The 25751-nt window shown below is 37.7% G+C and overlaps 2 protein-coding genes across 28 annotated transcripts in view; one reads left to right on the forward strand and one right to left on the reverse strand.

The window, feature by feature from the left end:
• Window positions 1–25751, forward strand: part of Abi2 (abl-interactor 2) — a 169821-nt gene that overhangs the window by 133121 nt on the left and 10949 nt on the right. The window lies entirely within an intron of this gene.
• The window catches only part of Raph1 (Ras association (RalGDS/AF-6) and pleckstrin homology domains 1), an 82883-nt gene that overhangs the window by 52820 nt on the left and 4312 nt on the right, over window positions 1–25751 (reverse strand). For all 25 annotated transcript variants that reach the window (XR_015628719.1, XR_015628716.1, XR_015628718.1 and 22 more), the window contains 1 exon segment: window positions 1120–1239. Coding sequence is in view for 18 of the 25 variants with exons in the window: in XM_087566707.1 (XP_087422833.1) it covers window positions 1120–1239 (120 nt within the window). In the remaining 7 variants the exon portion in view is untranslated.

The raw sequence follows: 25751 nt of genomic DNA on the forward strand, positions 1-25751 counted from the left end.
TATTTAAATTGGTTATAGAATAAACTATGTCAAAATTTAGATATTTAAACTTTAGACTTTAAAAAACTGTCTTAGGGTTTTACTGCTGTGAACAGACACTATGACCAAGGCAAGTCTTGTAAAGGATAACATTTAATTGGGGCTGGCTTACAGGTTCAAAAGTTCAGTCCATTATCATCAAGGTGGGAGCATGGGAGCGTCCAGGCAGGCATGATTCAGGATGCACTGAGAGTTCTATATCCTCGTCTGAAGACTGCTAGCAAAATACTGACTTCCAGGCAGCTGGGGTGAGGGTCTTAAGCCCATACCCACAGTGACACACCTCCTCCAACAAGGCCACACCTCCTAATACTGTGCCTCTCCCTGGGCCAAGCATATACAAACCATTACATTTACAATTTCAAATTTTTAAAAGAGATATTAAATCTCCTCTCAGATTCAGAGAAACTGTTAAAGAACTGTTTTTTATACCCTAAATGACTACGGACAAGGAGCTGGGGAAACAGCTCAGTTGGCAAAACACCTGCAAGAACAAGGACATGTATTTGACTCCCTAGCCCAAATCTAAATGGTGGGTACTAGTAATCTTAGCCCTGGGAAGGCAGACATAGCAAGATCCCTCCGGGTCTAGCCTAATTGGTAAGCATTTTACCAATTGGAGACTTCTTAGAGAGCTATTCTAACATTTTCCTACTTCCTTCTGGGCACCTTTCTCCCACTCTAGCCCTGGTATTTAAGCTTATATTAAACTTATCCTTAATAAAAATCTCCCAGTTCTGCTTCATTTAAAGAAGACCAAGAGGAAGGAAGAGAGGGAGGGAAGGAAGACCCTATGTAGTCTTCGAAGGAAGAAACCCTGAGGGTATCCTCTGGTGTCTACCTGCATGTAATGTACACACAGATGAACATACATATCACATATACATGTTCACATAAGCATACACAAATAATAGCCAGAAAAGATACTATCTTGCATTGTAAAGTTCCTATTCATCTACCTGTTAATCTTTTAGCAATATTTTAAAGCTTAGCCTGCATCCATATCTTCTGTCTGTACATGAAATGTTAAACGTGTAGTGATGGCTTCCAATCTTCAAGCAGTTTTTCAACACTTCTAACCTGAGTAAGTCTGTCCAGCTCCCCAAGCCAGGCCCCAAACATTTTGTCCAGGTCCTGATCTTCCTTGTCACTGTCTTCTTCTGCACCATGGTCAATCTCTTCATCAGATAGTTGCTCCATCTGAAATACAGATATTTGTGTTAAATTAACAGTTGCAAATCTAACTTAAAAATTACCCAGTACAAGGTTTGATGTGACCCTCTGAAACCAAATCTTCAAAATAGTTAGTTCCCTCAAGAAAAGGAAACTATCAAATTATGACTAGATTCACAAATAATTTCTAAAATATACAGAGTACTCCTTTCAATTAGCAGAGTGCAACTGTTGTATCCATCTCTCTACTGACAGACTCTAATACTCCAAATATACTTTCAAAGGCTTCAACAGAATCCCATCAGTACTAGACTATTTTCTAGGCTAGGTTAAACCTTCCCTTAATTTCCTGATCCATTACAGGAGGAAAACTAGGTTCTGAAGGAGAGGCATTCTGTACCTCAAATCATGTACCAACATGCAGAGTATGCAGTTACCGACGATAATAAAATCACAAGTCACTGGCAGGTAAAGCGTGCAAATTCCTAGCCTTCAGAGACCTCTCCTCACCATTTCCTTCTCTCTCTCTGTTTTTTTGGTCTTTGAGACAGTGTTTCTTTGTGTAGCCTTGGCTATTCTGGAACTTACTCTGTAGACTAGGCTGGCCTCTGCCTCCCAAGTGCTGGGATTAAAGACATACGCCACCTGGCTCCCCTCAACACTTCTTGCTTCCTCATTCTTCCAGCGTTCTAGACAACCTGTCTTGCTTGTTGGAACATACATTCTCCACATCTAGCCTTACATACAGACATTCTCCACATCTAGCCTTACATACAGACATTCTCCACATCTAGCCTTACATACAGACATTCTCCACATCTAGCCTTACATACAGACATTCTCCACATCTAGCCTTACATACAGACATTCTCCACATCTAGCCTTACATACAGACATTCTCCACATCTAGCCTTACATACAGACATTCTCCACATCTAGCCTTACATACAGACATTCTCCACATCTAGCCTTACATACAGACATTCTCCACATCTAGCCTTACATACAGACATTCTCCACATCTAGCCTTACATACAGACATTCTCCACATCTAGCCTTACATACAGACATTCTCCACATCTAGCCTTACATACAGACATTCTCCACATCTAGCCTTACATACAGACATTCTCCACATCTAGCCTTACATACAGACATTCTCCACATCTAGCCTTTCACGGTTAGCTCTCCGACCTGGAACTCTTTCCTGTAGATGTGTGCTCTTGCTTCATTCAGGTGTCTGCCCAGATAAGTATCTCATCAAAATAGCACTCCACTCTGGTTACATTCAATTTTTTTTTTTTTTTACAATTTTACAATTTTGAAGATCTCAAAAGATGGAAAGACCTCCCATGCTTACAGATTGGCAGGATTAATATTGTCAAAATGGCCATCTTGCCAAAAGCAATCTACAGATTCAATGCAATCCCCATCAAAACTCCAACTCAGTTCTTCATAGAGTTAGAAACAGCAATATGCAAATTCATTTGGAATAACAAAAACCACAGGATATTGAAAAGTATCCTCAACAATAAAAGAACTTCTGGGGGAAATCACCATCTTTGATCTCAAGCTGTATTACAGAGCAATAGTGATAAAAAAATGTATGGTATTGGTACAGAGACAGGCAGGGAGATCAATGGAATAGAATTGAAGACCCAGAAATGAACCCACACACCTATGGTTACTAGATCTTTGACAAAGGAGATAAAACCATACAGTGGAAAAAAGGTAGCATTTTCAACAAATGGTACTGGTTCAACTGGAGGACAGCATGTAGAAGAATGCAAATCGATCTATTCTTATTGCTCTGTATGAAGCACAAGTCCAAGTGGATCAAGGACTTCCACATAAAAAACAGATACTATCAAACTAACAGAAGAAAAATTGGGGAAGAGCCTCGAACACATGGGCACTGGGGAAAATTTCCTGAACAGAACACCAATGGCTTATGCTCTAAGATCAACAGTCAACAAATGAGACCTTATAAAATTGCAAAGCTTCAGTAAGGCAAAGGACACTGTCATTAGGACAAAACGGCAACCAGCAGATTGGGAAAAGATCTTTACTAACCCTACATCAGATAGAGGGCTAATATCCAACATATATGAAGATCTCAAGAAGTTAGACACCAGAGAACCAAATAATCCTATTAAAAATGGGGTACAGAGATTGACAAGGAATTCTCAACTAAAGAATGAATGGTTGAGAAGCACCTAAATAAATGTTCAACATCCTTAGTCATCAGGGAAATTCAAATCAAACGACCCTGAGATTCCAACTCACACCAGTCAGAATGGCTAAGATCAAAAACTCAGGTGACAACAGATGCTGGTGAGGATGTGGAGAAAGAACACTCCTCCATTGTTGGTGGGATTGCAAGTGGTACAACCACTCTGGAAATCAATCTTGAGGTTCCTCAGAAAATTGGACATAGTACTACCAGAGGACCCAGCTATATAAACACTCCTGGGCATATACCCAAAAGATGCTCCAACATATAACAAGGATATATGCTCCACTATGTTCATAACAGCCTTATTTATAATAGCCAGAAGCTGGAAAGAACCAGATGTCTTTCAACAGAGAAATGGATACAGAAAATGTGGTACATCTACACAATGGAGTACTACTCAGCTATTATAACTATGACTTCATGAAATTCATAGGGAAATGGATGGAACTAGAAAATATCATCCTGAGTGAGGTAACCCAATTACAAAAAAACACACATGGTATGCATTCGCTGAGAAGTGGATATTAGCCCAAAAGCTTGGATTACCCAAGATACAATCCACAGACCACATGAAGCTCAAAAAGAAGGAAGACCAAAGTGGATGCTTCAGTCCTTAAAAGGGGGAACAAAAATATTCATAGGAGGAGATAGGGAGACAAAATTTGGAGCAGAGACTGAGGCAATGGCCATTCAGAGCCTGCCCCACCTGGGGATCCAGCCCATACACATACAGCCACCAAACCCAGACAATATTGCTGATGCCAAGAAGTACATGGAGCCTGATATAGCTGTCTCCTGAGAGGCTTTGCCAGAGCATGGCAAATATAGAGGCGAATGCTCACAGCCAACCATTGAACTGAGAATGGGGTCCCCAGTGGAGGAGTTAGAGAAAGGATTTAAAGAGCTGAAGGGGTTTGCAACCCCATAAGAACAACAATACCAACCAACCAGAGCTCCTAGGGACTAAACCACCACCCAAAGAGTACACATGGACAGACCCATGGCTCCAGCTATATATGTAGCAGAGGACGGCCTTGTTGGGCATCAATGGGAGGAGAGACCCTTGGTTCTGGGAAGGCTCAATGCCCCAATGTAGAGAAATGCCAGGGCAGGGAGGCGGGAGTGGGTGGGTGGGGAGCACCCTCATAAAAGCAGGGGAAGGGAGGATGAGATAAGGGGTTTGCAGAGGGAAAACGGGAAAGGAAATAACATTTGAAATGTAAATAAAAAATCCAATAAAAAAATCAACTCACCAAACAAAACAAACAACAAAAAACAAAACAAAAACCCAAACCTTACTAAACAGTTGAGTGGTGTTACCCATAGTGCATTCTCTTGGGTCTAATATGTTCAATGTGACAAAATTGCATGAGCAGCCTCTACTTCATTTAATATTTATGGTATATTTTATATGTGCCAGACACCAGAGAAACAGATGGACACAATGAAGTTTAATCTCAAGTATATATACCTAGTAGGAGGACAAAGAGACCAGCAAAGTAAAACACCATGGTGAGTGCTATATATAAAGCTATATATGTTGAGTATAGTGTAACTCCGTTTGAGAAGGGAAACGGAAAGGGATGATACTTCAGTGAGACAGGACAACAATGTACAAGGGAGAGATGGATAAGAATGTTCTAGGCAGAGGAATCACTATGTGCAAGAATATGAAGGTATCAGAAAGTAAGGGTGCTGGGAATTTTAAGCGGCTTAGTGTTCTTGAGGTGAAGTATAAACTCATGGAAGGAAAAGAGGCTGGAGACATAGGAAATGAAGAACTACATACTATTTGAAACAGACCAGTGGTTCTCAACCTTCCTAATGCTGTGACCTTTTAATACCGTTCCTCATGTTGTGGTGACCCCTAACCACAGAATTATTTCTTTGCTACTTCATACCTGTAATTTTGCTATCTTTATGAATAATGTAAATATCTGATACGCAGGATATCTAATATGCAACCCAGATGGCAGTTGCACATTTATAAGACAATGTTTTTCTAGCTGTTGTATACATCAAAAGTACCTGGGGGTATATATTGTTTATTTGTTTGAAGATTTGTTGTATTTTCATTTACATGTATATCTATCTGTGTCTGCACAAGTTTATGTCATACGTGTGGGTACCTTGGAGGCTAAGAGAGGGAGTCAAATTTCCCTGGAGCTGAAGTTATAGATGGCTATTAGCTGCTTGAGGCGGGTGCTAGGAACTGAATTCAGTTCCCCTGGAAGAGTATTAAATGTTCGTAACTACCAAGCCATCTTTCTAGCCACCTAAGAGACAGTATATGTAAGCTCCTCAAGGTTTGAACCCTCAAGGCTTGAATGGCCCTACCAACCCCACCATAACTACTACAGAAACAACAGCAACAAGAAGAAAACAAAACCCCCCAAGACCAGGCCACAATATCTCTTCAATCCAAGGCCACCCTGGAAAGCTCTACCCTCAAGAACCCCTATACACAGCCTGCCTCCTGCTCAGTTCTTTATTGATTTTCACCTGGGCAGAGGCAGCCATACTCTTGTGTCTTTCCCAATAAATCCCCTGTGTGAGGTTTGTTGTGGGGTGTGACTTTGTGCTATTCCTTAGCTCCAGACTGCTAAGATAGCTTTCCCTTCAAAGCCATAACACACTTAGAGTATATAAATGACTTGCCTATGACCTACTAAAAACTAATGTCAATATCACATTTAAAGAAGTTCCTCTAGGTATTATGCCCTCTAAAGTTTGACAGCTAAAGTATAAGTGACTGTTTACCATAGTTACTTTTAAGAAATCAAGGGATACATTGTTATGTAGCTGCGATTAGGGTAAAGGAAGAACAAACTAGAATACTGTACTATACTGTAAAAGAATCGAGGCATCATTGGGATAAAAAACCACATACGCCTTTAGACAATTTTAGTTCATTTCCAGTTATTTTTCACTAGCTTTCTCACAAAAATATCTTGTTGAAACACTTGCTACACTGCTGTAACACAAATAATTCTAAAGCAGACTTTGGTAGATAGGATGTGAAGACTTCCATATTCCAGGAGTGTCTCCAAATGTGCAAGATACAATAGTTGCAAAGTAAAATAACCCCATGTAGGTACACACCCACATGCACACACAGGCTAGAGAGAGAACGAGAGAGATTAGCAAAGCACAAAAATGAAAGGACCTGATGAAGAAATAGGAAGCCACACAGTGTAAAGTGGATGGAGAATTAGCAGACCAGAGGCTGTCAACTCAGAACAGGCTAGTGTCTGCTATGTTTATGTGTTTCTCTCCTAAGCTACAACTGTATTCTTTTAATATAGGACATTTAGTTTTGCTATGAATTAGATACTGAAATTTGTAAACTGCTTAAATGAAAAATGGGAAATTGTCTTAGAAATTGTAAAAATTGATTTAAAGTTTTTCTATCTCATAGAAGTTTTTAAATGTTCTGGGCTAGAGATCTGTCTCGGTGGTTAAAAGTACTCTTGCAGAGTACCTAGGTTTAATTCTTAGCACCCACTTTGGTGGCTTTTAACTATCAGTAATGCTCCAGTTCCAGGGGATCCAACACCTCCAACAGGCACCAAGCACAATCACAGTGCACAAGCACAAACACATACACACACACACACACACACACACACAATTATGCAAAACACTAAAACACATAAAATTTAAGAGTAAATAATAAAAAAAATTGAAGTTCATATTCCATACATTCACTAGGTTTTATGAGAAATCAGTTCTATGCATCTGTTCTTAGCTTTTATTACATTATTACTTTACTACTTTATTTATTTTATGTAAGTAGGCATGCTGGTATAAATTGACTCTTCCTTATCACAGAATACCAAATAGTTTATATAGATGAAATAATAGGAAAAGAAATAATAATTTTGTAATTATCATAATAAGCAAGCACTGAGGGTTTTTTGTTTTGTTTTTGTTGCTCTTTTGAGACAAGGGTTCTCTGTGTAGCCTTGGCTGTCCTAGAATTTGCTCTGACCAGACTATCCTCGAACTTAGAGAGTCACCTGCCTCAGTCTCCCAAGCACTGGGATTAAAGGTGTGCGCCAACACCTCCCAGCAGCACTGAGTTTTTAAAGTAATGAAAAGAAGTTATTACTTTTTGAAACAAGGAAAGGAATCATCAACATGTTTTATAACATGGATTCATTACTGTGATTCAGTTCACAAGAGATAGTAAATTTTGTCACTCATCCTAATATTGTCCTTTATAGTTAACATTTTGTCTATTTTATGTGGATCTAGGTTCCTACCTAAAACCCAACATTGCATTTAGCTGTTGTGTCTCTTTTAAGTTTCCTCAGCCTTTATGATTTTGAAAGTTATATGCCAATTAGTTTTTTTAAAGGTTTCAATGGTTTGGTTACTTTTTGGCAGGAATACTCTAGAATAATGACTTTTGACTCATAATATTGGCTTAACTCAACACTGTGATATTGTGTTCACTTGGTTAAGACAGCATCTTCCCAGTAATTTGTGGATAAATACTCTGAGAATATGTAGTCTCATTAAATTTCCACTCTCTAGCTCTGGAGAATACATGCTGTACCTCTGACCTCCATTATAGGAGTACTTGCACAAAGAACAATGGACTAAAGAATCCATCAGAAAGCGAAGGGAACTCATGAGTCCTAGGTCTCAGCACAGTAAAGAAAAGGGACTGACTACAAAAATGGGAGAAAACCTTTGCCAGTTATACAGTCAACATGATCTCTAGAATATCCAGACAACTGAAGGAAACAAACGAACAAAAACTAAACATGAAATCAATATAATCTACAGTGACCTAAATTAAATAAAAAGATAGTCCTCAAAAATGAAATATAAATATAAAAATAAATATAAAGTAAATGTATGAAAAAAGGTTCAACTTCACTAGATATCAGAGATATTTGAATTAAAACTATACTGAGATTCTATCTCACCCCAGTCAGAATGACAGTTATTAAGAAAACAAACAAGGAACAGGTGAACAAGAACAAAAGAGAACCCTTCAACAGTGTCAATAAGAACACCAACCACTTCAGCCACTACGAAAATCACCACAGAAGTGTCTAAGATAACTAAAAGTAGATCCATCAACATTGCTGCTAGGTATTTACCCAAAGGATGTCAAGTCGACATCATGGTAGAGACACTTGCATGTCAATTCTTTACTGTAGCGCTATTTAGAATAGTTAAGTATGGACCCAACCAAGGTGCCTACCACAGAGGAGCTGATAAAGAGAACGTGACATATAAACACAACTGATTTCTTTTCATCTGTAAAGAACAATGAAATTATGAGATTTGCAGGAAAATGGATATAACTGGAGATACTCAGATTAAGCAAATTAAGCCAGTCTTTCAGAAAGACAAATATCATTTGATTTCTCCTATGTGATGTAGTTCTAGATTTTAACTTGCATTAAGTATATAAAACCACGGAAGCAGAAGCTAAACTGTTCAAGGGAATATAGAATTAAAGGGGAAGGTAAATGGTAAGAAAGGGAAGGACAGGGAGGTCTCAGAGGCAATATACTCAATGTAGACTATACACTATACCACGTATGTCCTTATATAAAATAGTATAAGAAATATACTGGGAAAAACATTTTAAAGATTTTTATGTAAAGGAACACAAGTCTGCAATGTTGTTTTCATGCAATGGAAGGAAAAATGTATGTATGGGTGTACATGTAATAGTGGGAGAGTATGTGGGCCGACGAGGAATGAGGAATGCTAAGCAGGCAAAATGCAACAACACGTGGGTCTGAGTAAAGATAAATGTCTGTGATACCAAAACTTTCCTGAAGTTTGAAATCATATTAAAGTAATGAAAGGAACCAAAGAGAAAAGAGAGTCAAGAAGAAAGTTATAATTTAGTTGAGAAACATAGTAAATATATAGATTATTTAAAACCCAGAATAATCTTAAAACATAGGCTACTAAACAGTTTTTACTAAACGAAACATACAACTTGGTCTAAGAAAAGTGAGAAGTTATTGTATAATTCTTTAGCATGTGGTTTTTAAAATTATATGTGCATATATGACTTTTCTTAAAGTATTTTCCTGCTTATTCAATTACTTCTTTAGATATAACTTCATGATAAAAAATTAGTTTTATTTAATGCAAAGAGAAAAAATAATTACTCCACAGATAATTCAAAGACATTCAAGGACTTCTTAAACTTTACATCAAAAGGCAAATAAAGAAACCTTACACAATCAGGTATAGCGGCTTATGCCTACAACCACAACATCCAGGAGGAGGCTGAAGTTAACAGGCTATTGCGAGTGTGAGGCCAGCCTGGACTACAGAGTGAGGCTATGTCTCAAGTCACTTTCACCTCTCCTTTAAGGGTCAGCTAATTTAGTAAAAGTTAGGAAGACATCAGAATTTAGTTCCAAATCAAATACTACTACTACTCATCAAATAAGCTAAACACAGGCTTCGGGACTTTTCTCAGTGGGGGTTTAGCTTAGTGGAGAGCTTGCTTAGTGGTTAAAGCACATGCTGTTTCCAGCACTTGGAAGTCAAGTGGTCCCAAACTGCCTGAAACTCAAGCTCCCCAAAATCTCAAGTCTCTGACTTGTTACAGCAGCTACACTTGGCCCCTCACAACACACATACACAAAAAGTTTAACTTAAAAATAAGTTTTAAATAAACCTAGATGTTTTGATTTTTAAAATGTTACCACATGAACAAGGAATAATGAGGTATCCTGGACCTTCCTATTACTCATTTACATTAGCATGTCCTGACCTCTTGCTGACATTCAGAGACAATACTATAGTTAATCAGATATCATCTACCTAACGAAGCTTTCAGATGTTCATTTCATTTATTTTATAAACTTAAGATTTCTAGGAAAGACATTTTATAAATCTCGACAGAAGATGAATTCAACACTGCTTCCTATGCAGCCAACCAATCCATCCAAATAGAAGCCACACTGCTAAACACTCAGCAGCATAGCCAGGAGACTTGCATTTTGTTTTGTTTTATTGGATATTTTATTTATTTACATTTCAAATGCTAACCCTTTTCCTGGTTTCCCCTCTGGAAACCCCCTATCCCATCCTCCCTCCCCCTGCTTCTATGAAGGTGCTCCCCACCCACCCACCCCTTCCTGCCTCCTGCCCTGACATTCCCCTACACTGGGGCATTGAGACTTCCCAGGACCAAGGGCCTCTCCTCCCAGTGATGCCCAACAAGGCCATCCTCTGCTACATATGCTGTTGGAGCCATGAGTCCCTCCATGTGTACTCTTTGGCTAGTGGTTTAGTCCCTGGGAGCTCTGAGGTGCCTGGTTGGTTGTTATTATTCTTCCTATGGGTTGCAGATCCCTTCAGTTCCTTCAGTCCTTTCTCTAGCTCCTCTATTGGGGACCCTGCCAATGGTTAGCTGTGAGCATCCACTTCTGTATTTGTCAGATTCTGGCAAAGCCTCTCAGGAGACAGCTATATCAGGCCTCTGTCAGCAAGCACTTCTTGGCGTCAGCAATGTTGTCTGTGTTTGGATCCCCAGGTGGGACAGACTCTGGACGGCCTTTCCTTCAGTCTCTGCTCCACACTTCATCTCCATATTTCCTCCCTTGAGTATTTTTGTTCCCCCTCATTTTTGTTTTTAAAAAACCAGAAATCATATATAGCCTCCAACCTTTTAATGTGTACAATTGGGTGAATCTTAATTATACTCACAGTGCCACATAGTCTTCCACTATCAAATTTCAATATAAGCTTAGGAAAAATTAAGCTAAGATATGCCTTCAAAGTCCCAGGCTTCAGTCCTCAGCGGTTCAGACCTTTTGGAGGTGTCTGTACTGACTGCCTGAGTTCAGCCCAAGACTGAGAGGCTGTTTCTCAGGAAACTCCTGCAGGAAACTCTGGAGGCCAGGCTCTTTTTGCCATTTCTTTTTTTTTTTTCTTTTTTTCAGAGCTGGGGACTGAACCCAGGGCCTTGCGCTTCCTAGGCAAGCGCTCTACCACTGAGCTAAATCCCCAACCCCTCTTTTTGCCATTTCTATACTTTTCACACTTCTTGTTTCAGTTCTTCTTTTCAAAAACAAAAATCTGTCAAGAAACAAAAATTAGTCACTCCTTTTTCTTCAGTGACCACGAACTTTGTACCTGCCTATAGCAGTCACAGTAAATCAGCCTTGTGTCCTGGCTATCTATCTATGCGCGTACCTCTTCAGCCCCCATACCCATGTAGGCTACAAGCTCTGGAAAGAGAGAACATAATAGTTCTCATTTATCACTCTAGAGAAAGACTCTTTATTGACCTATTTTTTTGGGGGGAATTTAAAGTAAGCTTTATTAAATATTAAATACTGACCAAGAGATGGACCTAAGTCAGGATCATTCTCTGGCATTTCCTAGCTGGAATCTACTCATCTAAATTTTAAAACTTTCCCCCCAAATATTCCCAATTTAAGAGGTTTAAAAATTAAGTGATGTCAATTTCAGATGACTCAAAGCTAAAGGTACACTTCTTTTTTCTTTTAAAAAAAATCAATTTATCTGGTTAGAAGTAAATAAATACTCAAAGGAACTAACACATTTTAAAATTTCTCTACCAACAGCAGACTTAAGAAAAAACAGAAAAATATGACTATACACAATTTCGGTGGAATGTTTCCTAAGGGTATTTTAAGACATGATTTAGCAGCTATGCTAAAAATAATAAATGCATATTATAAGGACAAAGCTTGAACTCAAATTGGTTTTTTAAAATAATCCATTCAAATTCAAAGTATTAAGAAACCTTACAAGGCAGGTTAGAAAAGGGCTAGCCTGGGGTTGGGGATTTAGCTCAGTGGTAGAGCGCTTGCCTAGGAAGCGCAAGGCCCTAGGTTCGGTCCCCAGCTCCGAAAAAAAGAACCAAAAAAAAAAAAAAAAAAAAAAAAAAAAGAAAAGGGCTAGCCTCACAGCACTCAGCTTGATGCTCAGGATCCACGTGGTGGAAGGAGAAAAACAGCTCCCCAAGTTGTTTTCTGACCTCCAAATATGCCATGGCACAACTGTGTACGGTGGGGTGTGCACATGGACATGCATACATTCATTAAAGTGTGTTTTTTCTAAAGAGAAAAAAATGACATTTGTCACGATGTAGCTCTTACTCCTATCTCTGTTCCAACATGTTCTTTTAAAAGTTCTGCCTCTACCTGACAGTGTTCAGAGCCCTCCTCCTTTACATAGCAAGTCTGAGGCAAGCCTGAACTTCGGGAAACCTAGGTGTGGTAGCATGTAGCACTTGGGAGTTCAGGCCAGCCACTCTACACAGTGAATTCCAGTCCAGCCAGTGTGACACAGTGATGCCTAATCCTGAAAATAAGCTTTTAAATTTGTTGAGATTTAGATAATACATGCTAATCAGCTCCTTTCTGTTTAAAGACTTTGTTTTTTAACTTATGTGTCTGTCTCTGTGTATACCTCTGTGTCTCCCAACTTTTTAAAACAAATTCTTGTTAAATCTGAAAATTTCAAGTAAGTAAATCATCTATTTGTGTGTCCTAGATCTGAATGGCCATTACTCGGCCCTCAAAACATCAGCTTAAAGAAACAAGTCTGTTAAGGATTCTCTAATTTGAGCCACCTAGAACTAAGCGAGGGGTCTGAAAAACTCAGATAATTGTTCTCTTCTAAGTTTACCATTAACTAGACAGAATCTGATTAAATCACTGGCATGGCTTTCTTAATCTGCAGAGAAGGGGAAGAAAGTAGGAGGAAATCAGAGACATAAATTGACACCAGAGGAATTCCCTCCACCCACCTTCAGTTGTTTTTCTGTGAAGTTTATTATTTAAATATGAACTTCACTCTACCTTCCTATCAAGTTGTCAGTCTTTAATCTTAGTTCCAGAAGAGGGGTACCAGTTGCTCTTCATCCTGTAGGCTTAAGGATTTGGCTCTCCTAGATCAAACCCCTATCCATAGTGATTCATAAAATCTCAGCAGGAGTCTGGAATTCGTACAAAGTGCTCAGACTTCTAATTAACTTAATGCATTTAATATTTTTTCATATTATTTTACTTTTGTTTTCAGAGTCACTCTCTGAATAGAACAAATGGTCATAGGTATAAAGAAAATCAAATGTGACTTCCTATGCAACAAAGTTTGGAATATAGGAAGCACAAAGGGAAACTACCAATGACAAATCAACCATGTTCTAGAGCAGACTTGCTTCATACCTACATTTTTAATGCATTTTTAAAAGATTTATTTATTTAATGTGAGTACACTGTCGCTGTTTTCAGACACACCAGAAGAGGACATTGGATCACCATTAAAGATGGTTGTGAGCCACCATGTGGTTGCTGGAAATCTGGACCTCTGGGAGAGCAGTCAGTGCTCTTAACCACTAAGACATCTCTCCAGCCCCACACCTAATTTTTTAAGCCAATTATATTAAAAACTGGTATCAATTTTATATTTTGCCCCATAAGATAAATTAGGATAGAAAAATGTTTAAAGCTGCCTACAATCAAATCAGTAAAAATGAAAGGTTTAGGATAATGCTGTCATACCTATTCTATGGCTTTGCATTTTCAGTGCCTCTCCTGCCCCAATCCTTGTGTGTACATGAAGGCAGGGATTAAAGTATTCTAATTTGAAAAGAAAAAAAAAATGATAGCATTATCTTTATTCTATTACCATAAAGAAACAAATTCACAGAGAATCTCAAAAAGAAGACTGGGAAGATTTTACAGGATACTTATCTTTTCTAATAACCTTTCAATGAAATCTGAGCAAAACTTAGAAAACCTATTAAATTCCTTTAAAGCAAAAAAGTTAAAATTAAAAAAAAAAAGACTCTGTAATGCCTGGCTCACCATTATATACTTTGACCAGGCAGTACACTGAGTAAAAGAGAATCAGGACTTCAAAATGTCAGTTCTTCTCATCTCGACACCTGAATAGAAATAAAAACAGCCAGGAGGTATGGAGTTTGATGACCTGTTTTATTCATGGCCAAAATATCCATTTCCCTTCTCTTAACAAATATTTTGCTTTAATTTTGACTGAATGGATTCTAAGATGTTAGAATCATGTAACATGTATAGCTGGTACACCACACACACACACACACACACACACACACACACACACACACACACACACACACCCTAGTTATAGCAGTTTCTCTCCTAATCCTCTCTGAGATTAAGAAAATGAACAGTAAACAGGACCTACTACTAAGCCAGAGCGCTTTATTCCACTGAATTACACACTATTCCAACCAAAATGAACTTTCTGAGTTGGAGTCTCACTGTTACAGTTCCGGCTAGCCAGGCCCTTGCAAAGTAGACCAGGTTGGCCAAACTTACTGTGAACCACCTGCTTCTACCTCCAAGTGTTGGGATTAAAGGCATGTATCACCACATCTATCCCTTACTTACAGAGTTGGGCTCCAGTTTTTACACTACTAAGTTGGAATCCCCAGTCAAACTTCAAACATTCTGTAAACTTACCTAAAGAAACAAAACCTCTACGTAACGTCTTAGAATTCATTCAAGATTAAAGTGAACTGTTTAATATTTTGAGAGAAAAAATAGTGATGCACATAGGACTTCTGTGCCATGAAAAGTTATCCTTCAAAAGTGAAGAAAAGCTGGGCATGGTAGCACATGGAAGACTGAGGCAGGAAGATTGCTGGGAGTCTCCCAAGACCCTGGGATACAGAGACCCTATTTTTTCTTAAAAGGTGATTCTCTCAGGACTCCACTGGACACTTCATTTTATTCCCCTTGTCCCTATCACAATGATGTATTAGATTTCCTATGCTAACAATGAGGAGTACAATGAGCTTTTGTGCAAAGGTTTAGCTCTCAGAATTTCTAGTGAAAGCAAGAACCTGAAAGTAACCTCTATGCAGTTCTAGAGTAAGAGAAGTTGAATACGGTACGTTAACTCTTAATAGTATGCTTCAGGGCTCTTACCAATCATATACAGTACTCACTAAAGTCATTTCTCCAAAGTTGCCTAAGTTGCCTGTTGTCATCTGGGCTTTGTTTTAATCTAATTTTAAGAAAATTTCCTGTCTATGCTATCAGTCCTGGTTCAAATAAACTCAATGCAAATGAAAAAAGTGAAGGAAAAATGAAATATTTCTGAGACAAACAATAGTTGGAGGGATTTGCTATCAGTAGAATTGCTTCACAAGAAACATTAAAGGAATATGATATAGTCATTCAGTTAATTAGTGAAAGTATAAATTAAAACTTTAACTTTTTTTTTTTTTTTTTTTTTTTTTTTTTTACTATTTGAGACATCTTAATACACAACTGGACTGCCCTAAAACTTATGATCTTCTTAAATCTCCTGAGAGACCAAGCTCAGAATCAACTTTTCTTATTCTTAATTGACCGGATAACCATTTGTTCAACATAATAGTAGCAACACTGTATTTGATTATGTATGCTAATGCATATATTACATGCAAACATACGAGTGCTTACATGAGTGAAATTAATGACAATAATACAAGGGACAAGCAGGCAAGAACCAGTAGGTCATTATAAGGTATTCAAATTATATTCTTGAAGCAGTATTATTGAAAATGTGTTTATATTAGTTATAATGTATAAGACGAACTCCAAGGCAACCACTAAAAGTGTGGAATTCCTACTGTAGATGATCTATAAAGAGAAAATGTAGTCATGTAAAATATTCTATTAAACCAAAAAGAGGTAGAAAGGGAGAACAAGATAAAAACAGGAACAAAGAATGAGCAATAGTAACAAAGCCAGTAAATATTTATCCAACTACATTAATAATCACTGCAAAAGAATGTTATAAACACACTTAGCAAAAGAGAAGAGAGCGTGGGGTGTAGCTCAATGGTAAAGCATTTGCCTCTGGGGAAGAGCACCCAGGTTCTATCCCTAGTAATTAAGAAACAAACTCCTATGTTAAATGTAAAGTCATACATATAGATATTGAGGAGAGTGAATTTAAAATACTATCCTAAAGAAACTGAATTAGGGGCTGGGGGAAAAAAAGAGCTCAGCACTGGCTGCTCCTGTAGGACCTTGGTTCAATTCCCAGCATGCACATGGTGGCTCTCAACAGTCTATAAGTTCAGTTCCAGGGGATCTGATCCCTCTGTTGGCCTCTGTGGGCACCAGGCATGCAAGTGGTACACAGACATACATGTAGGCAAAACAGTCATACACATAAAATAAAATTTAAGAGAAACTGAATCAACAATTAGCAACTGTCTAAAACAGAAAACTAAAGGTTCAGATAAGTTTGCTGGTGAATTCTAGTTAAACATTTAGGAAAGAAATTGATAAAATTCTCTGAAATCTCTTCTAAATTATATAAGTAAAGAACACTTTCTAACTCATTCTATGAGGCTAGTATAACCCTAATGCCAAAATCAGACATGAGAAAATAGCAGATCAATATTAATTATGAAAATAAATGGGAATATCTTCCAACAAAAGTTAGCTACAAGAATTATACACCATGACCAAGTGGGATTTATTCCAAGTACGCAATGCTGACTCAATATCTGAAAATCAATTAGTGTAATCCATTACATGAATGGGCCTCCAAGATGGCATGATCAAACAAATGGTGTAAGGAGATGGCAAATCCAAGACTCATACATGATTAAAAAACAAAAAACAAGGGGCTGGGGATTTAGCTCAGTGGTAGAGCGCTTACCTAGGAAGCGCAAGGCCCTGGGTTCGGTCCCCAGCTCCAAAAAAAAGAACCAAAAAAAAAAAAAAACAAAAAAACAAAAAACAAAAAACAAAAACAAACCAAACAAACAATTTTTAAGCTAGAAAGAGGAATCCAAATTACTAAATATCCAAAACAGCAACAATAACAATAACAAAAACCCCTAATAAATATCACCCTTCATGGATGCCAATTCTTGGCTTCACTTATGCAGTCAACAGAATCCCCATGAAAAGTCGACCAAGTTATGATAATCAAGTGTATTCAACTCGGAGGGTTGCACTGTACCACAGGATAGCTATGAATGTGGACTAACACAAGACTGTGTATTTACTTAAAACACCATGAGAACTTTTTGCATTTTTTAAAACCAATTGTACAGTTTTCAAGAGTGAACTTTGTAAATGGCAGCACCATGTCTATGTCGAAAGGTTGGATGTTCCTGGGTGAATGGCAAAAGATCTATAATAGTTAACACAATTCTGAAAGAAATGAGTAAAATCAGACAATTGATACTATAGCCAACCTCAAGACTTGTATACAATACTACGATAATCAAAACAGTGGGGTACTGGCAAAAGGACAGTCAACTGGACAAGTGAAACAGAACAGAGAATCCAGAAACAGATGCATACAAATATAGACAACTGATCTTTAGACAATGGAGGAAAAACACTTTTCTGAAATGGGAACCTTTTAAAACACACAAGGAAGAAAATGGAAGGTGTGCAAATTCAATGTCAGATCAGGAATAAAGAGCACTTGTTCTTGCAGTAGACCCAGGCTCCTTGTGACTCCAGTCCCAAGGGATCTGACACCCTCTTCTGACTTCCATGACAGACAAGTATGTAGTCCACATACACGCACATAGGCAGCAAAACACTCACACAGATAAGATAAACAAGCAAAAACACCGGGCAGTTTAGTAGAAAATAGTGTGCTGGGTGCGGTGATGTACACCTTTAATCCCAGCACTCGTGAGGTAGAAGCAGGCAAATCACTGTGAGTTGGAACAGTTCCAGGCCAGCCAAAGCTACATAGTGAGGCATTGTTTTTTTTAAAAAAAAAAGTGTAAGAATATAAATTTAGCATTTTAAGAATAAGTAATCTCTATTCTAACATCATAAGCATTTGACAATAATTACTAAAACTTAAAACTAATCAGACAAAACTAAAACAAAATAGCTTTGATGTTTTAAAATAAACAAGTATAGCCTGATGCTGTGTTTATATTTTACCAATAATTAAATACATTCTCCCCCCGCCCCTGAAAAACTTACAGAAAATAAAAACAGGCATGAGTTCTGTTAGCCAAAGAATCCTATCAATTATATACAAAGACTTCACAACCCAGGAGTTAATATATTTTCAGTAATTCTCCAATTAGCTGTACTGCCAGGACAGCTAAGATTTCTTTACAACACACCCCTTTACTCCATTAATAAACATGGCAAAGCTTTTATTCAAAACTTACCTAAAAATTTTCTTTTTGGCTATTGAGATGGCTCAGTGCAATTAAAGATACTTGCTGCCAAGCCTCACCACTTGGATTGAAACTTCTTAATAAACAATTACGGTATAATTTTTCCAAACAAAAATATTATAGACCTCTAAAAAATACATACTTATCCAGTTGACAAAACTGTGATAGAGCAGGGGTTGGAGTATATGGATCAATGAGAACACTCTCGTAGGTAGATGACAAAACTGTGATAGAGCAGGGGTTGGAGTATATGGATCAATGAGAACACTCTCGTAGGTAGATGACAAAACTGTGATAGAGCAGGGGTTGGAGTAGATGGGTCAATGAGAACACTCTCGTAGGTAGATTGCTTATCATTTGGGAAGCTCCTGGAGATTATCTATGTCAGTGGTTCTCAACCTTCCTAATGCTGTGATTCTTCAATACACTCGTGCTGTGATAACCCCATCATAAAATTACTTTCATTGATGCTTCATAACTGTAATTTTGTTATGAATGTAAGATATCTGACCCCTGTGGGTGTCAGGACCCACAGGTCAAGAACCACTGATCTATATGATGATTCAGAGATACCACTTTTAATGTTCAACTTAGAGATGAACACCAAAAGAAACATCACATGATATCCTAAGCCTCCTAAACCAGGACAAGACTTCATCTTAAAAAAAAAAAAAGCTCAGTGGTAGTTCACACCTTTGATCCAGATATGTTGGAGGCTGAGGTGGGAAGATTTTGAGTTCAATTCAGACTGAGCAGAGTAAGACATTGTCTAAAACCAACTAACCCACATTTAAAATAGCGTAAGTATATTAAATCAAAAAGTATAGACAACCACCTAATTTTTTAAAAAAAATTTATCGGGGTTGGGGATTAGCTCAGCGGTAGAGCGCTTGCCTAGCAAGCACAAGGCCCTGGGTTCGGTCCCCAGCTCCGAAAAAAAGAAAAGAAAAAAAAAATCTATACTCTGCCTGAACCATATGTCTGTGCACCATACACATGCCTGTTGTCCACAGAGGTCAGAAGAGGGCATCAGATCTCCTAGAACTGGAGTTAGGGATGGTTGTGAGCCACTATGGAGGTGCTAGAAATTAAACCTGGGTCCTTTGCAAGAACAAGTGCTCCTAACCACTGAGCCATCTCTTTATCCCCAGAAACCTAAAATTTTATGAACATTTAGTTATATTAAAACATGAACGAGAATACAAATTATATTCATATAATTTGTTTAATCATATATCTCTTTAAACATAATTACTTGAAACAAATATAAACAACTGATCATTGGGTAACACTATGTTTTATAATTTATATCATGTTTTACACTTAAATATAAAAATAATTTTGGGAAAAAAACCCAAAATGTAATATATGAATATGCTCAAGAAGCCGAAACAGTTTCAGTAATAAAGGCAGAGATAAACTATGATCCCAGTCAACTATGCAAACACACACATAATGAGAAAATAAAAATAAAATGTTAAGTGTAGTCATTTCTGAGTAAGATTGTTTTATTTTCTTCTTTGTATATTACTTGTGTTATTAGTATAAGAAAAAAGCAAACCATAAAATATAAACTAATCTGGTGAAAATATACATTCAAATTAAATTTGTAAGACTATTTTTCTTTAGATTCTGAAAAGGTAGCAAAATGGCTTAGTGTGTAAAGACATTTGCCACCAAGCCCAAAGATTTGAGTTAGCTCCCCCAAACCCATATGGTAGAAGGGAAACCTGACTCCCAAAAGTTGTTCTGATACCCTGCCCCTATATACACTTACACACAAATAAATTAATTAATTTAAATTTTCTTTAAAAGATCAGACCATGTTAGTTGTCCTAGTTAGGATTCTAGTGCTGTGATAAATATCATGACTAAAAACAATTTGGCGCAAGAAGGGTTTATTTCTCCTTACAGACAAAAGTCAGGCCAAGAAATCAAGGAAAGAACCTGGAAGGAGGAACTGAAGCAGAAGCCAAGGAAGAATGCTGCTCACTACTTTGCCCTGGCCTATTTAGTTTGCTTTCTTACATACCCCAGATCACAGGCTCAGGAATGGCATACCCCTGCCAGGAGACCAGGCCCTCACATACCAATCATTAATCAAGAAAAAGTCCCATTGACTTGCCTACAAGCAATGTGATGAAATTTTTTTCTCAACTTAAGTTCCTTTTCCTAGATAACATTGGCTTGTGTCAATTTGAAATTAAAAAAAAAAAATGAATGAAAGAAACAGCCCATTTAAATTAGTATTCAAAGCCACACAAGCCAAAAGATTTAACACAGCTTTAAACTTCTAATTTTAAATATTTAGGAGCTAAATCCCAGTCCTGGAGATATCTTTAGTTTTACATTTCTGAAGACAGTTTAAGTTTCTATTTCTAGTACTGTGACATCAGAGTAGATAAAGTTCTGTCCTCCACGCAGCAGACAAAGTTATCACTTGGGAAATCTTCACACCAAGTCTTAATTTATGTTGCAAAGAGAAACTATGTACAAAGGATGATTTCCAAGTGTAGGAAATGGCAGAAACAGGGCAGAGCACAATGCTTATGTAACACTGTAACAAAGTATTACATGTGAAAATACAGAACACCGTTGAGAGATTAAAGACCTACACAGACAGATGTTATGTCAATGTATTAGAAAATGAAGTTTTTTATAAGGTGTCCCCAAACTAAACTAGCAAGTTGATGTAATTACAACCAATATTAAAAGAAAACTACATTCTTAGAAAACAGAAATTAGTAAGCTGGAACTAGGAATGTAGCTCAGTGGTTCAACCTCGGCTTCACAATAATTAATAAATCAAACGAGGATTCTAGGATGTAGATGATCAAAAAAGTAGTCTAAACAATCATGAAAAGATTGAAGGGTTTACTCTACCTGACTTCAAATTAATTATATTTAAAATAATACAGGCAAAAAAGGATAGGGAATTATTATATCAATGTAATAAAAGTTCATGAATTAACCCACATTTATACAATCAAATCACTTTCAAAACAAGAAAGTCAAGGGAGGTAAAGAAGAAAGTATGTTCTGAAAAATGTTGAAACAGACATAAAGGAGAGAAGAGAGTTTAAATTTTCACATTGCACCACAATAAATAATTAATTTAAAATGGATCATAGTATGAAATATAAGAACTAAAGTTATAAAACTCATACAAGAGAAAATGTTGAAATATATTTTGAACTTTGACATAGCAATTTAGTAGGACACAGAAAATGCCTACAGTCATTAAAGAAAAAATTAACAATCTTGATGAAGTCCATTATTAAAACTATTTAAAAGGTAAGCAGGCACAAGGTGACACACATTGTTATGACACACACTGTTATTCTTGACACCCAGAGGGCTGAGACCCTGAATTTCAAGCTATCTTGGGATACATGGCAAGTTCCTGTCACAAAATAAACAAAAGCAGGCAAGTACCAAATTAAGAGAAAATATTTCTGGATGAATAATTTGTATTTAGAACATACAGAACTGTTACAAGCCAAAAGAAAAAGAACACTGAATTTTAAAATTAAGCCAACTTTTACACAGTTACTTCTCAAATGACCAACAAGAAGACAGGAAAGCTGGGGATGGAGACACGGCTCAGTGTATTATTATTGCAGAGGACCTAAGTTCAGTTTCCCGTTCACACATGGTGGTTCACAACCATTTCTAACTCCAGTTCTAGGGCATCTAATGCCCTCTTCTGACCTCCATGGGCACCAAGCACAAACATGGCGCACATACATTATATGTTTACTCATACACATAAAAATTTACAGCCATATAACAAATGTTTTAAGTGCCTCTTAGGGATAGAGCGGTAGCTCAGTGGTAGAGCACTTGCCTGGCAATGACTCTGAATTCTATCCCTAGCACAGTATGCTCATTAAGTACTTAATTCAGTAATTCAGTGTTGTTTGACAGACTTGAAATTTCTTGCAAGTTCACAGTGACTGATATAGACTGCATTTTCATCAGCACTTCTAGGCTATAAAACAGTCCCTTTACAGTTCTAGTCACAGCTGCTTCACACAGGTAACATCCTTGTGACTCTGCCCATATCAACTGTATCCACCTACATAGGTTTTTATGTCCAGCTTCTTTTTTTTTTTTTAGTGAAGATGTTATTTTAAAGGTCCATTCATGCTATTGCACTTATTGATAATTGCTTTTCATTGCTAAGTAATATTCTATTGTATGTACAGGTGACCTGCAATAGATTGCTTAATATAGCTGCCCAGTAATGAGCAACTGTGCTGCTCCCAGTTTGAGACAGAACATTTCTGCAGAACTCTTTCCTATAAGACTGTAGCCCAGGCAAGACCCTCAACAAAGAAACAAAAATTCAGCCTATTACTAAATTTACATGCCCAATTTTCACCAGGGATCATCATTTTTTGACCCAGGGGCTTACATAACTAGACATCAATCAAGAAGGATCTACTAAATCTTAGAGTTTTCTTTTTTCTTACCAAATAATTGTCTTCCTTTCCAAACCCAATCTCCTTACTTCTTTTCCACCTTAGTTCTATCTTAGTCTCTTTGAAGACCTAGCTTCTTCAGTTACATTCTCTATTGATTCCTCTTGTACCTTGACATTCTGTTTTGGAGAAAATGCTTATCTCTATATGCCCAGCTCTGCCCAAAGCAGAGAAACGATGCATTGTATTACCAGCAAAAAATAAGTACTTTTAAAAAGCTAATCAGGGATGTGCTTCAAGGATCCATTCTCAAAGTGTGGTATATTAAAACAGCTCTAAGAACACAGGATGATGCTTTAAAGATCACGTAACCTGAATTTTCTGATATTTCACAAGCTTTTCCAGATGAAATCTTATAATACCCCAGACAGTGACTCAACTGGCTAAATTATTGCTAGTGGCTATTTTATGTTCAAATAATTGATTTTAATTTATTATCAATACAAGAAGTTGTGAGTTAGAAATACTAAGTTACAACCTTGCAACCACCTAAGTAACACACTTATTTTTATAAAAATTTATTTTTATTTCACCCAGATAAAGTTGTAAGAAGGCAGATGCCTGGTTTTGTTAGCAGGTAAATGTTTTGGTTTTGCTATGGTTTTGGAACTTACGCAGCCCATGCTGGTGTTAAACTTGTGATCCTCCAAGAGTCCTGGGATTATAGGTGTGTACTGCCATGTCTGAGTTGGTAACAGCTGTTCACTCTGCAGTCTCAGGATATGCCTCAAGTATACTAGTCCTATGACCAAAAAAGTTAATCTTCTCTTTTAAAAGTCTTAATAGCAACACTTAGCAACAGCTTACAAGGTGTGACGGTCTGGAAAGAACGGCTTCTATAGGCTCCTATGGTTGAATGCTAAGGAGGTGAGGTCTTGTTGGAGTAGGCGTGGCCTTGTTGGACAACGAGTTCATCGGGAGTGGGCTTTGAGGTTTCAAAAGCCTACACCAGGCTCAGGCTTGCAATCGGGATGTTGTTCTCAGTTACCTCTCCAGCACCATGCCTGCTACCACACTCTCTGCCATGATGATAATAATAAATAAACGAAGCCTCTGAAACTGTAAGCAATTAAATGCTCTGTTTGAAGAGTTGTCTTGGTCATGGTATCTCTTCACAGCACTAGAACAGTGTCACAAAATTGTTACTGGGACTGGAGTACTTCTGTGACAAGCCAGAGCATGCTGTTTGTTGAAGAAATATTGAAGACTCTGGGACTCTGAACTAGAAAAGTACCTGGATACTATAAATGGAGCTTAATGGGCTCTCCTAGTAGAAACATGGAAGATAGTACTGAGGATGTTTTGAACTGTGGAGGCCCAGCTCAAGATGTTTCAGAGGGGAAGAATAGTAGTAAAGTGGCCTAGGAAGAATTCTAGTGATATTCTGGCAGACTTGTTACTGTCTTTTCCCCCTTGTCCTAAAAAACTCTGCCTAAAGCTACATTGCCGAGCTTGGGATTGGCAAAGATTCAAGACAGCCTAATACTGACTGTGTCATATGGTCGTCAGTAATCACTCATATGCAGAGCTATAACAAGCTCTACAAAGAGAAATAAAAAAAAAAGTACAGTTTGAGGAGGACATGAGCACCAGTTAATGTAATGGAGCTAAAGAGATAAAAGTTGAAAGAAAAACCTGGTGCTAAATGGAATAAAGGGGGTGACCTCAGGGAAAGACCCCACCCAGCTAAGCTTCCAACTTGTGAAAAGGAATTAAAGAAAAGCTTAAGCAATGAATGAAACCAACAACAGAAACAGAAGCTGATGTATTAGCTATTGAAGAGGGAACTGAGTTCCAACCCCACTAAGCAGCAGAATTTAGCAGCTTTATAATGTGGTTCTGACTTTAGAGGAAAGGATACAAGAGAGATACAATCTCCTTCTCGGGAAAGTTGTGGAGCCCAGGCATATGTCAGGTGTGTCCTTGCATGAGGGGCCAGAGAAGCTATTGCATGAAGCTGTTAAGAGTCATGAAATGCCTGCCAAGAAGAGCTGCAGACCAGTATGGAGCCAGCCCAATGGACAGAAGTGTGTTGTCGTCATCAAAGGAGTTAGCAATCCAAAGAACCCTTTGATATCAGACAAGAAGCAGAATTTAGAGTTTGCCCTGCTGGTTTCTTGTCTTGCTTTAGTCCAGTATTTCCTGACTGTGTTCCCTTTCCTCCCTTTCAGAATGGAAATAGTTATTCTGTGTCATTGTCTGTTAGAAGTATGTGATCTTCGTTTTGATTCTGTTTTATAAGGGGTTACAGATTTCTATGAATCTCAAAAAATACTTTAAACTTTGGATTTTAAACAGTATTGAGACTGTGATAAGATTTTTTAAAGTTGCACTGAATGCATGAGCTATGGAGATGAAGGAGTAGAATAAGAATGCATTCCCATAGGCTCTTATTTTTGAATGTTTGGTCACTAGTAGTGAAACTCTTTGGGAGGGTTAGGTTAGAAGGTGTGGCCTTGTTTGGAGGAGATATATCACTGATGTGCTGGAGGATGGATTTGAGGTTTCAAAAGCCCTTGTGAAGCCTAGCATCTCTCTGCCTGCTGTCTATGGATCAAGATGCAGCTCTCAGTTACTTCTCTAGCACCATGTCTGCCTTCATACCATCATGATGATAATGGAATAAGCCCCTGAAACTGTAAGCAAG

The sequence above is a fragment of the Rattus norvegicus genome, chromosome 9, assembly GCF_021556685.1.
Source record: "Rattus norvegicus strain SHRSP/BbbUtx chromosome 9, alternate assembly SHRSP_T2T, whole genome shotgun sequence".
NCBI classification, from domain to species: domain Eukaryota; kingdom Metazoa; phylum Chordata; class Mammalia; order Rodentia; family Muridae; genus Rattus; species Rattus norvegicus.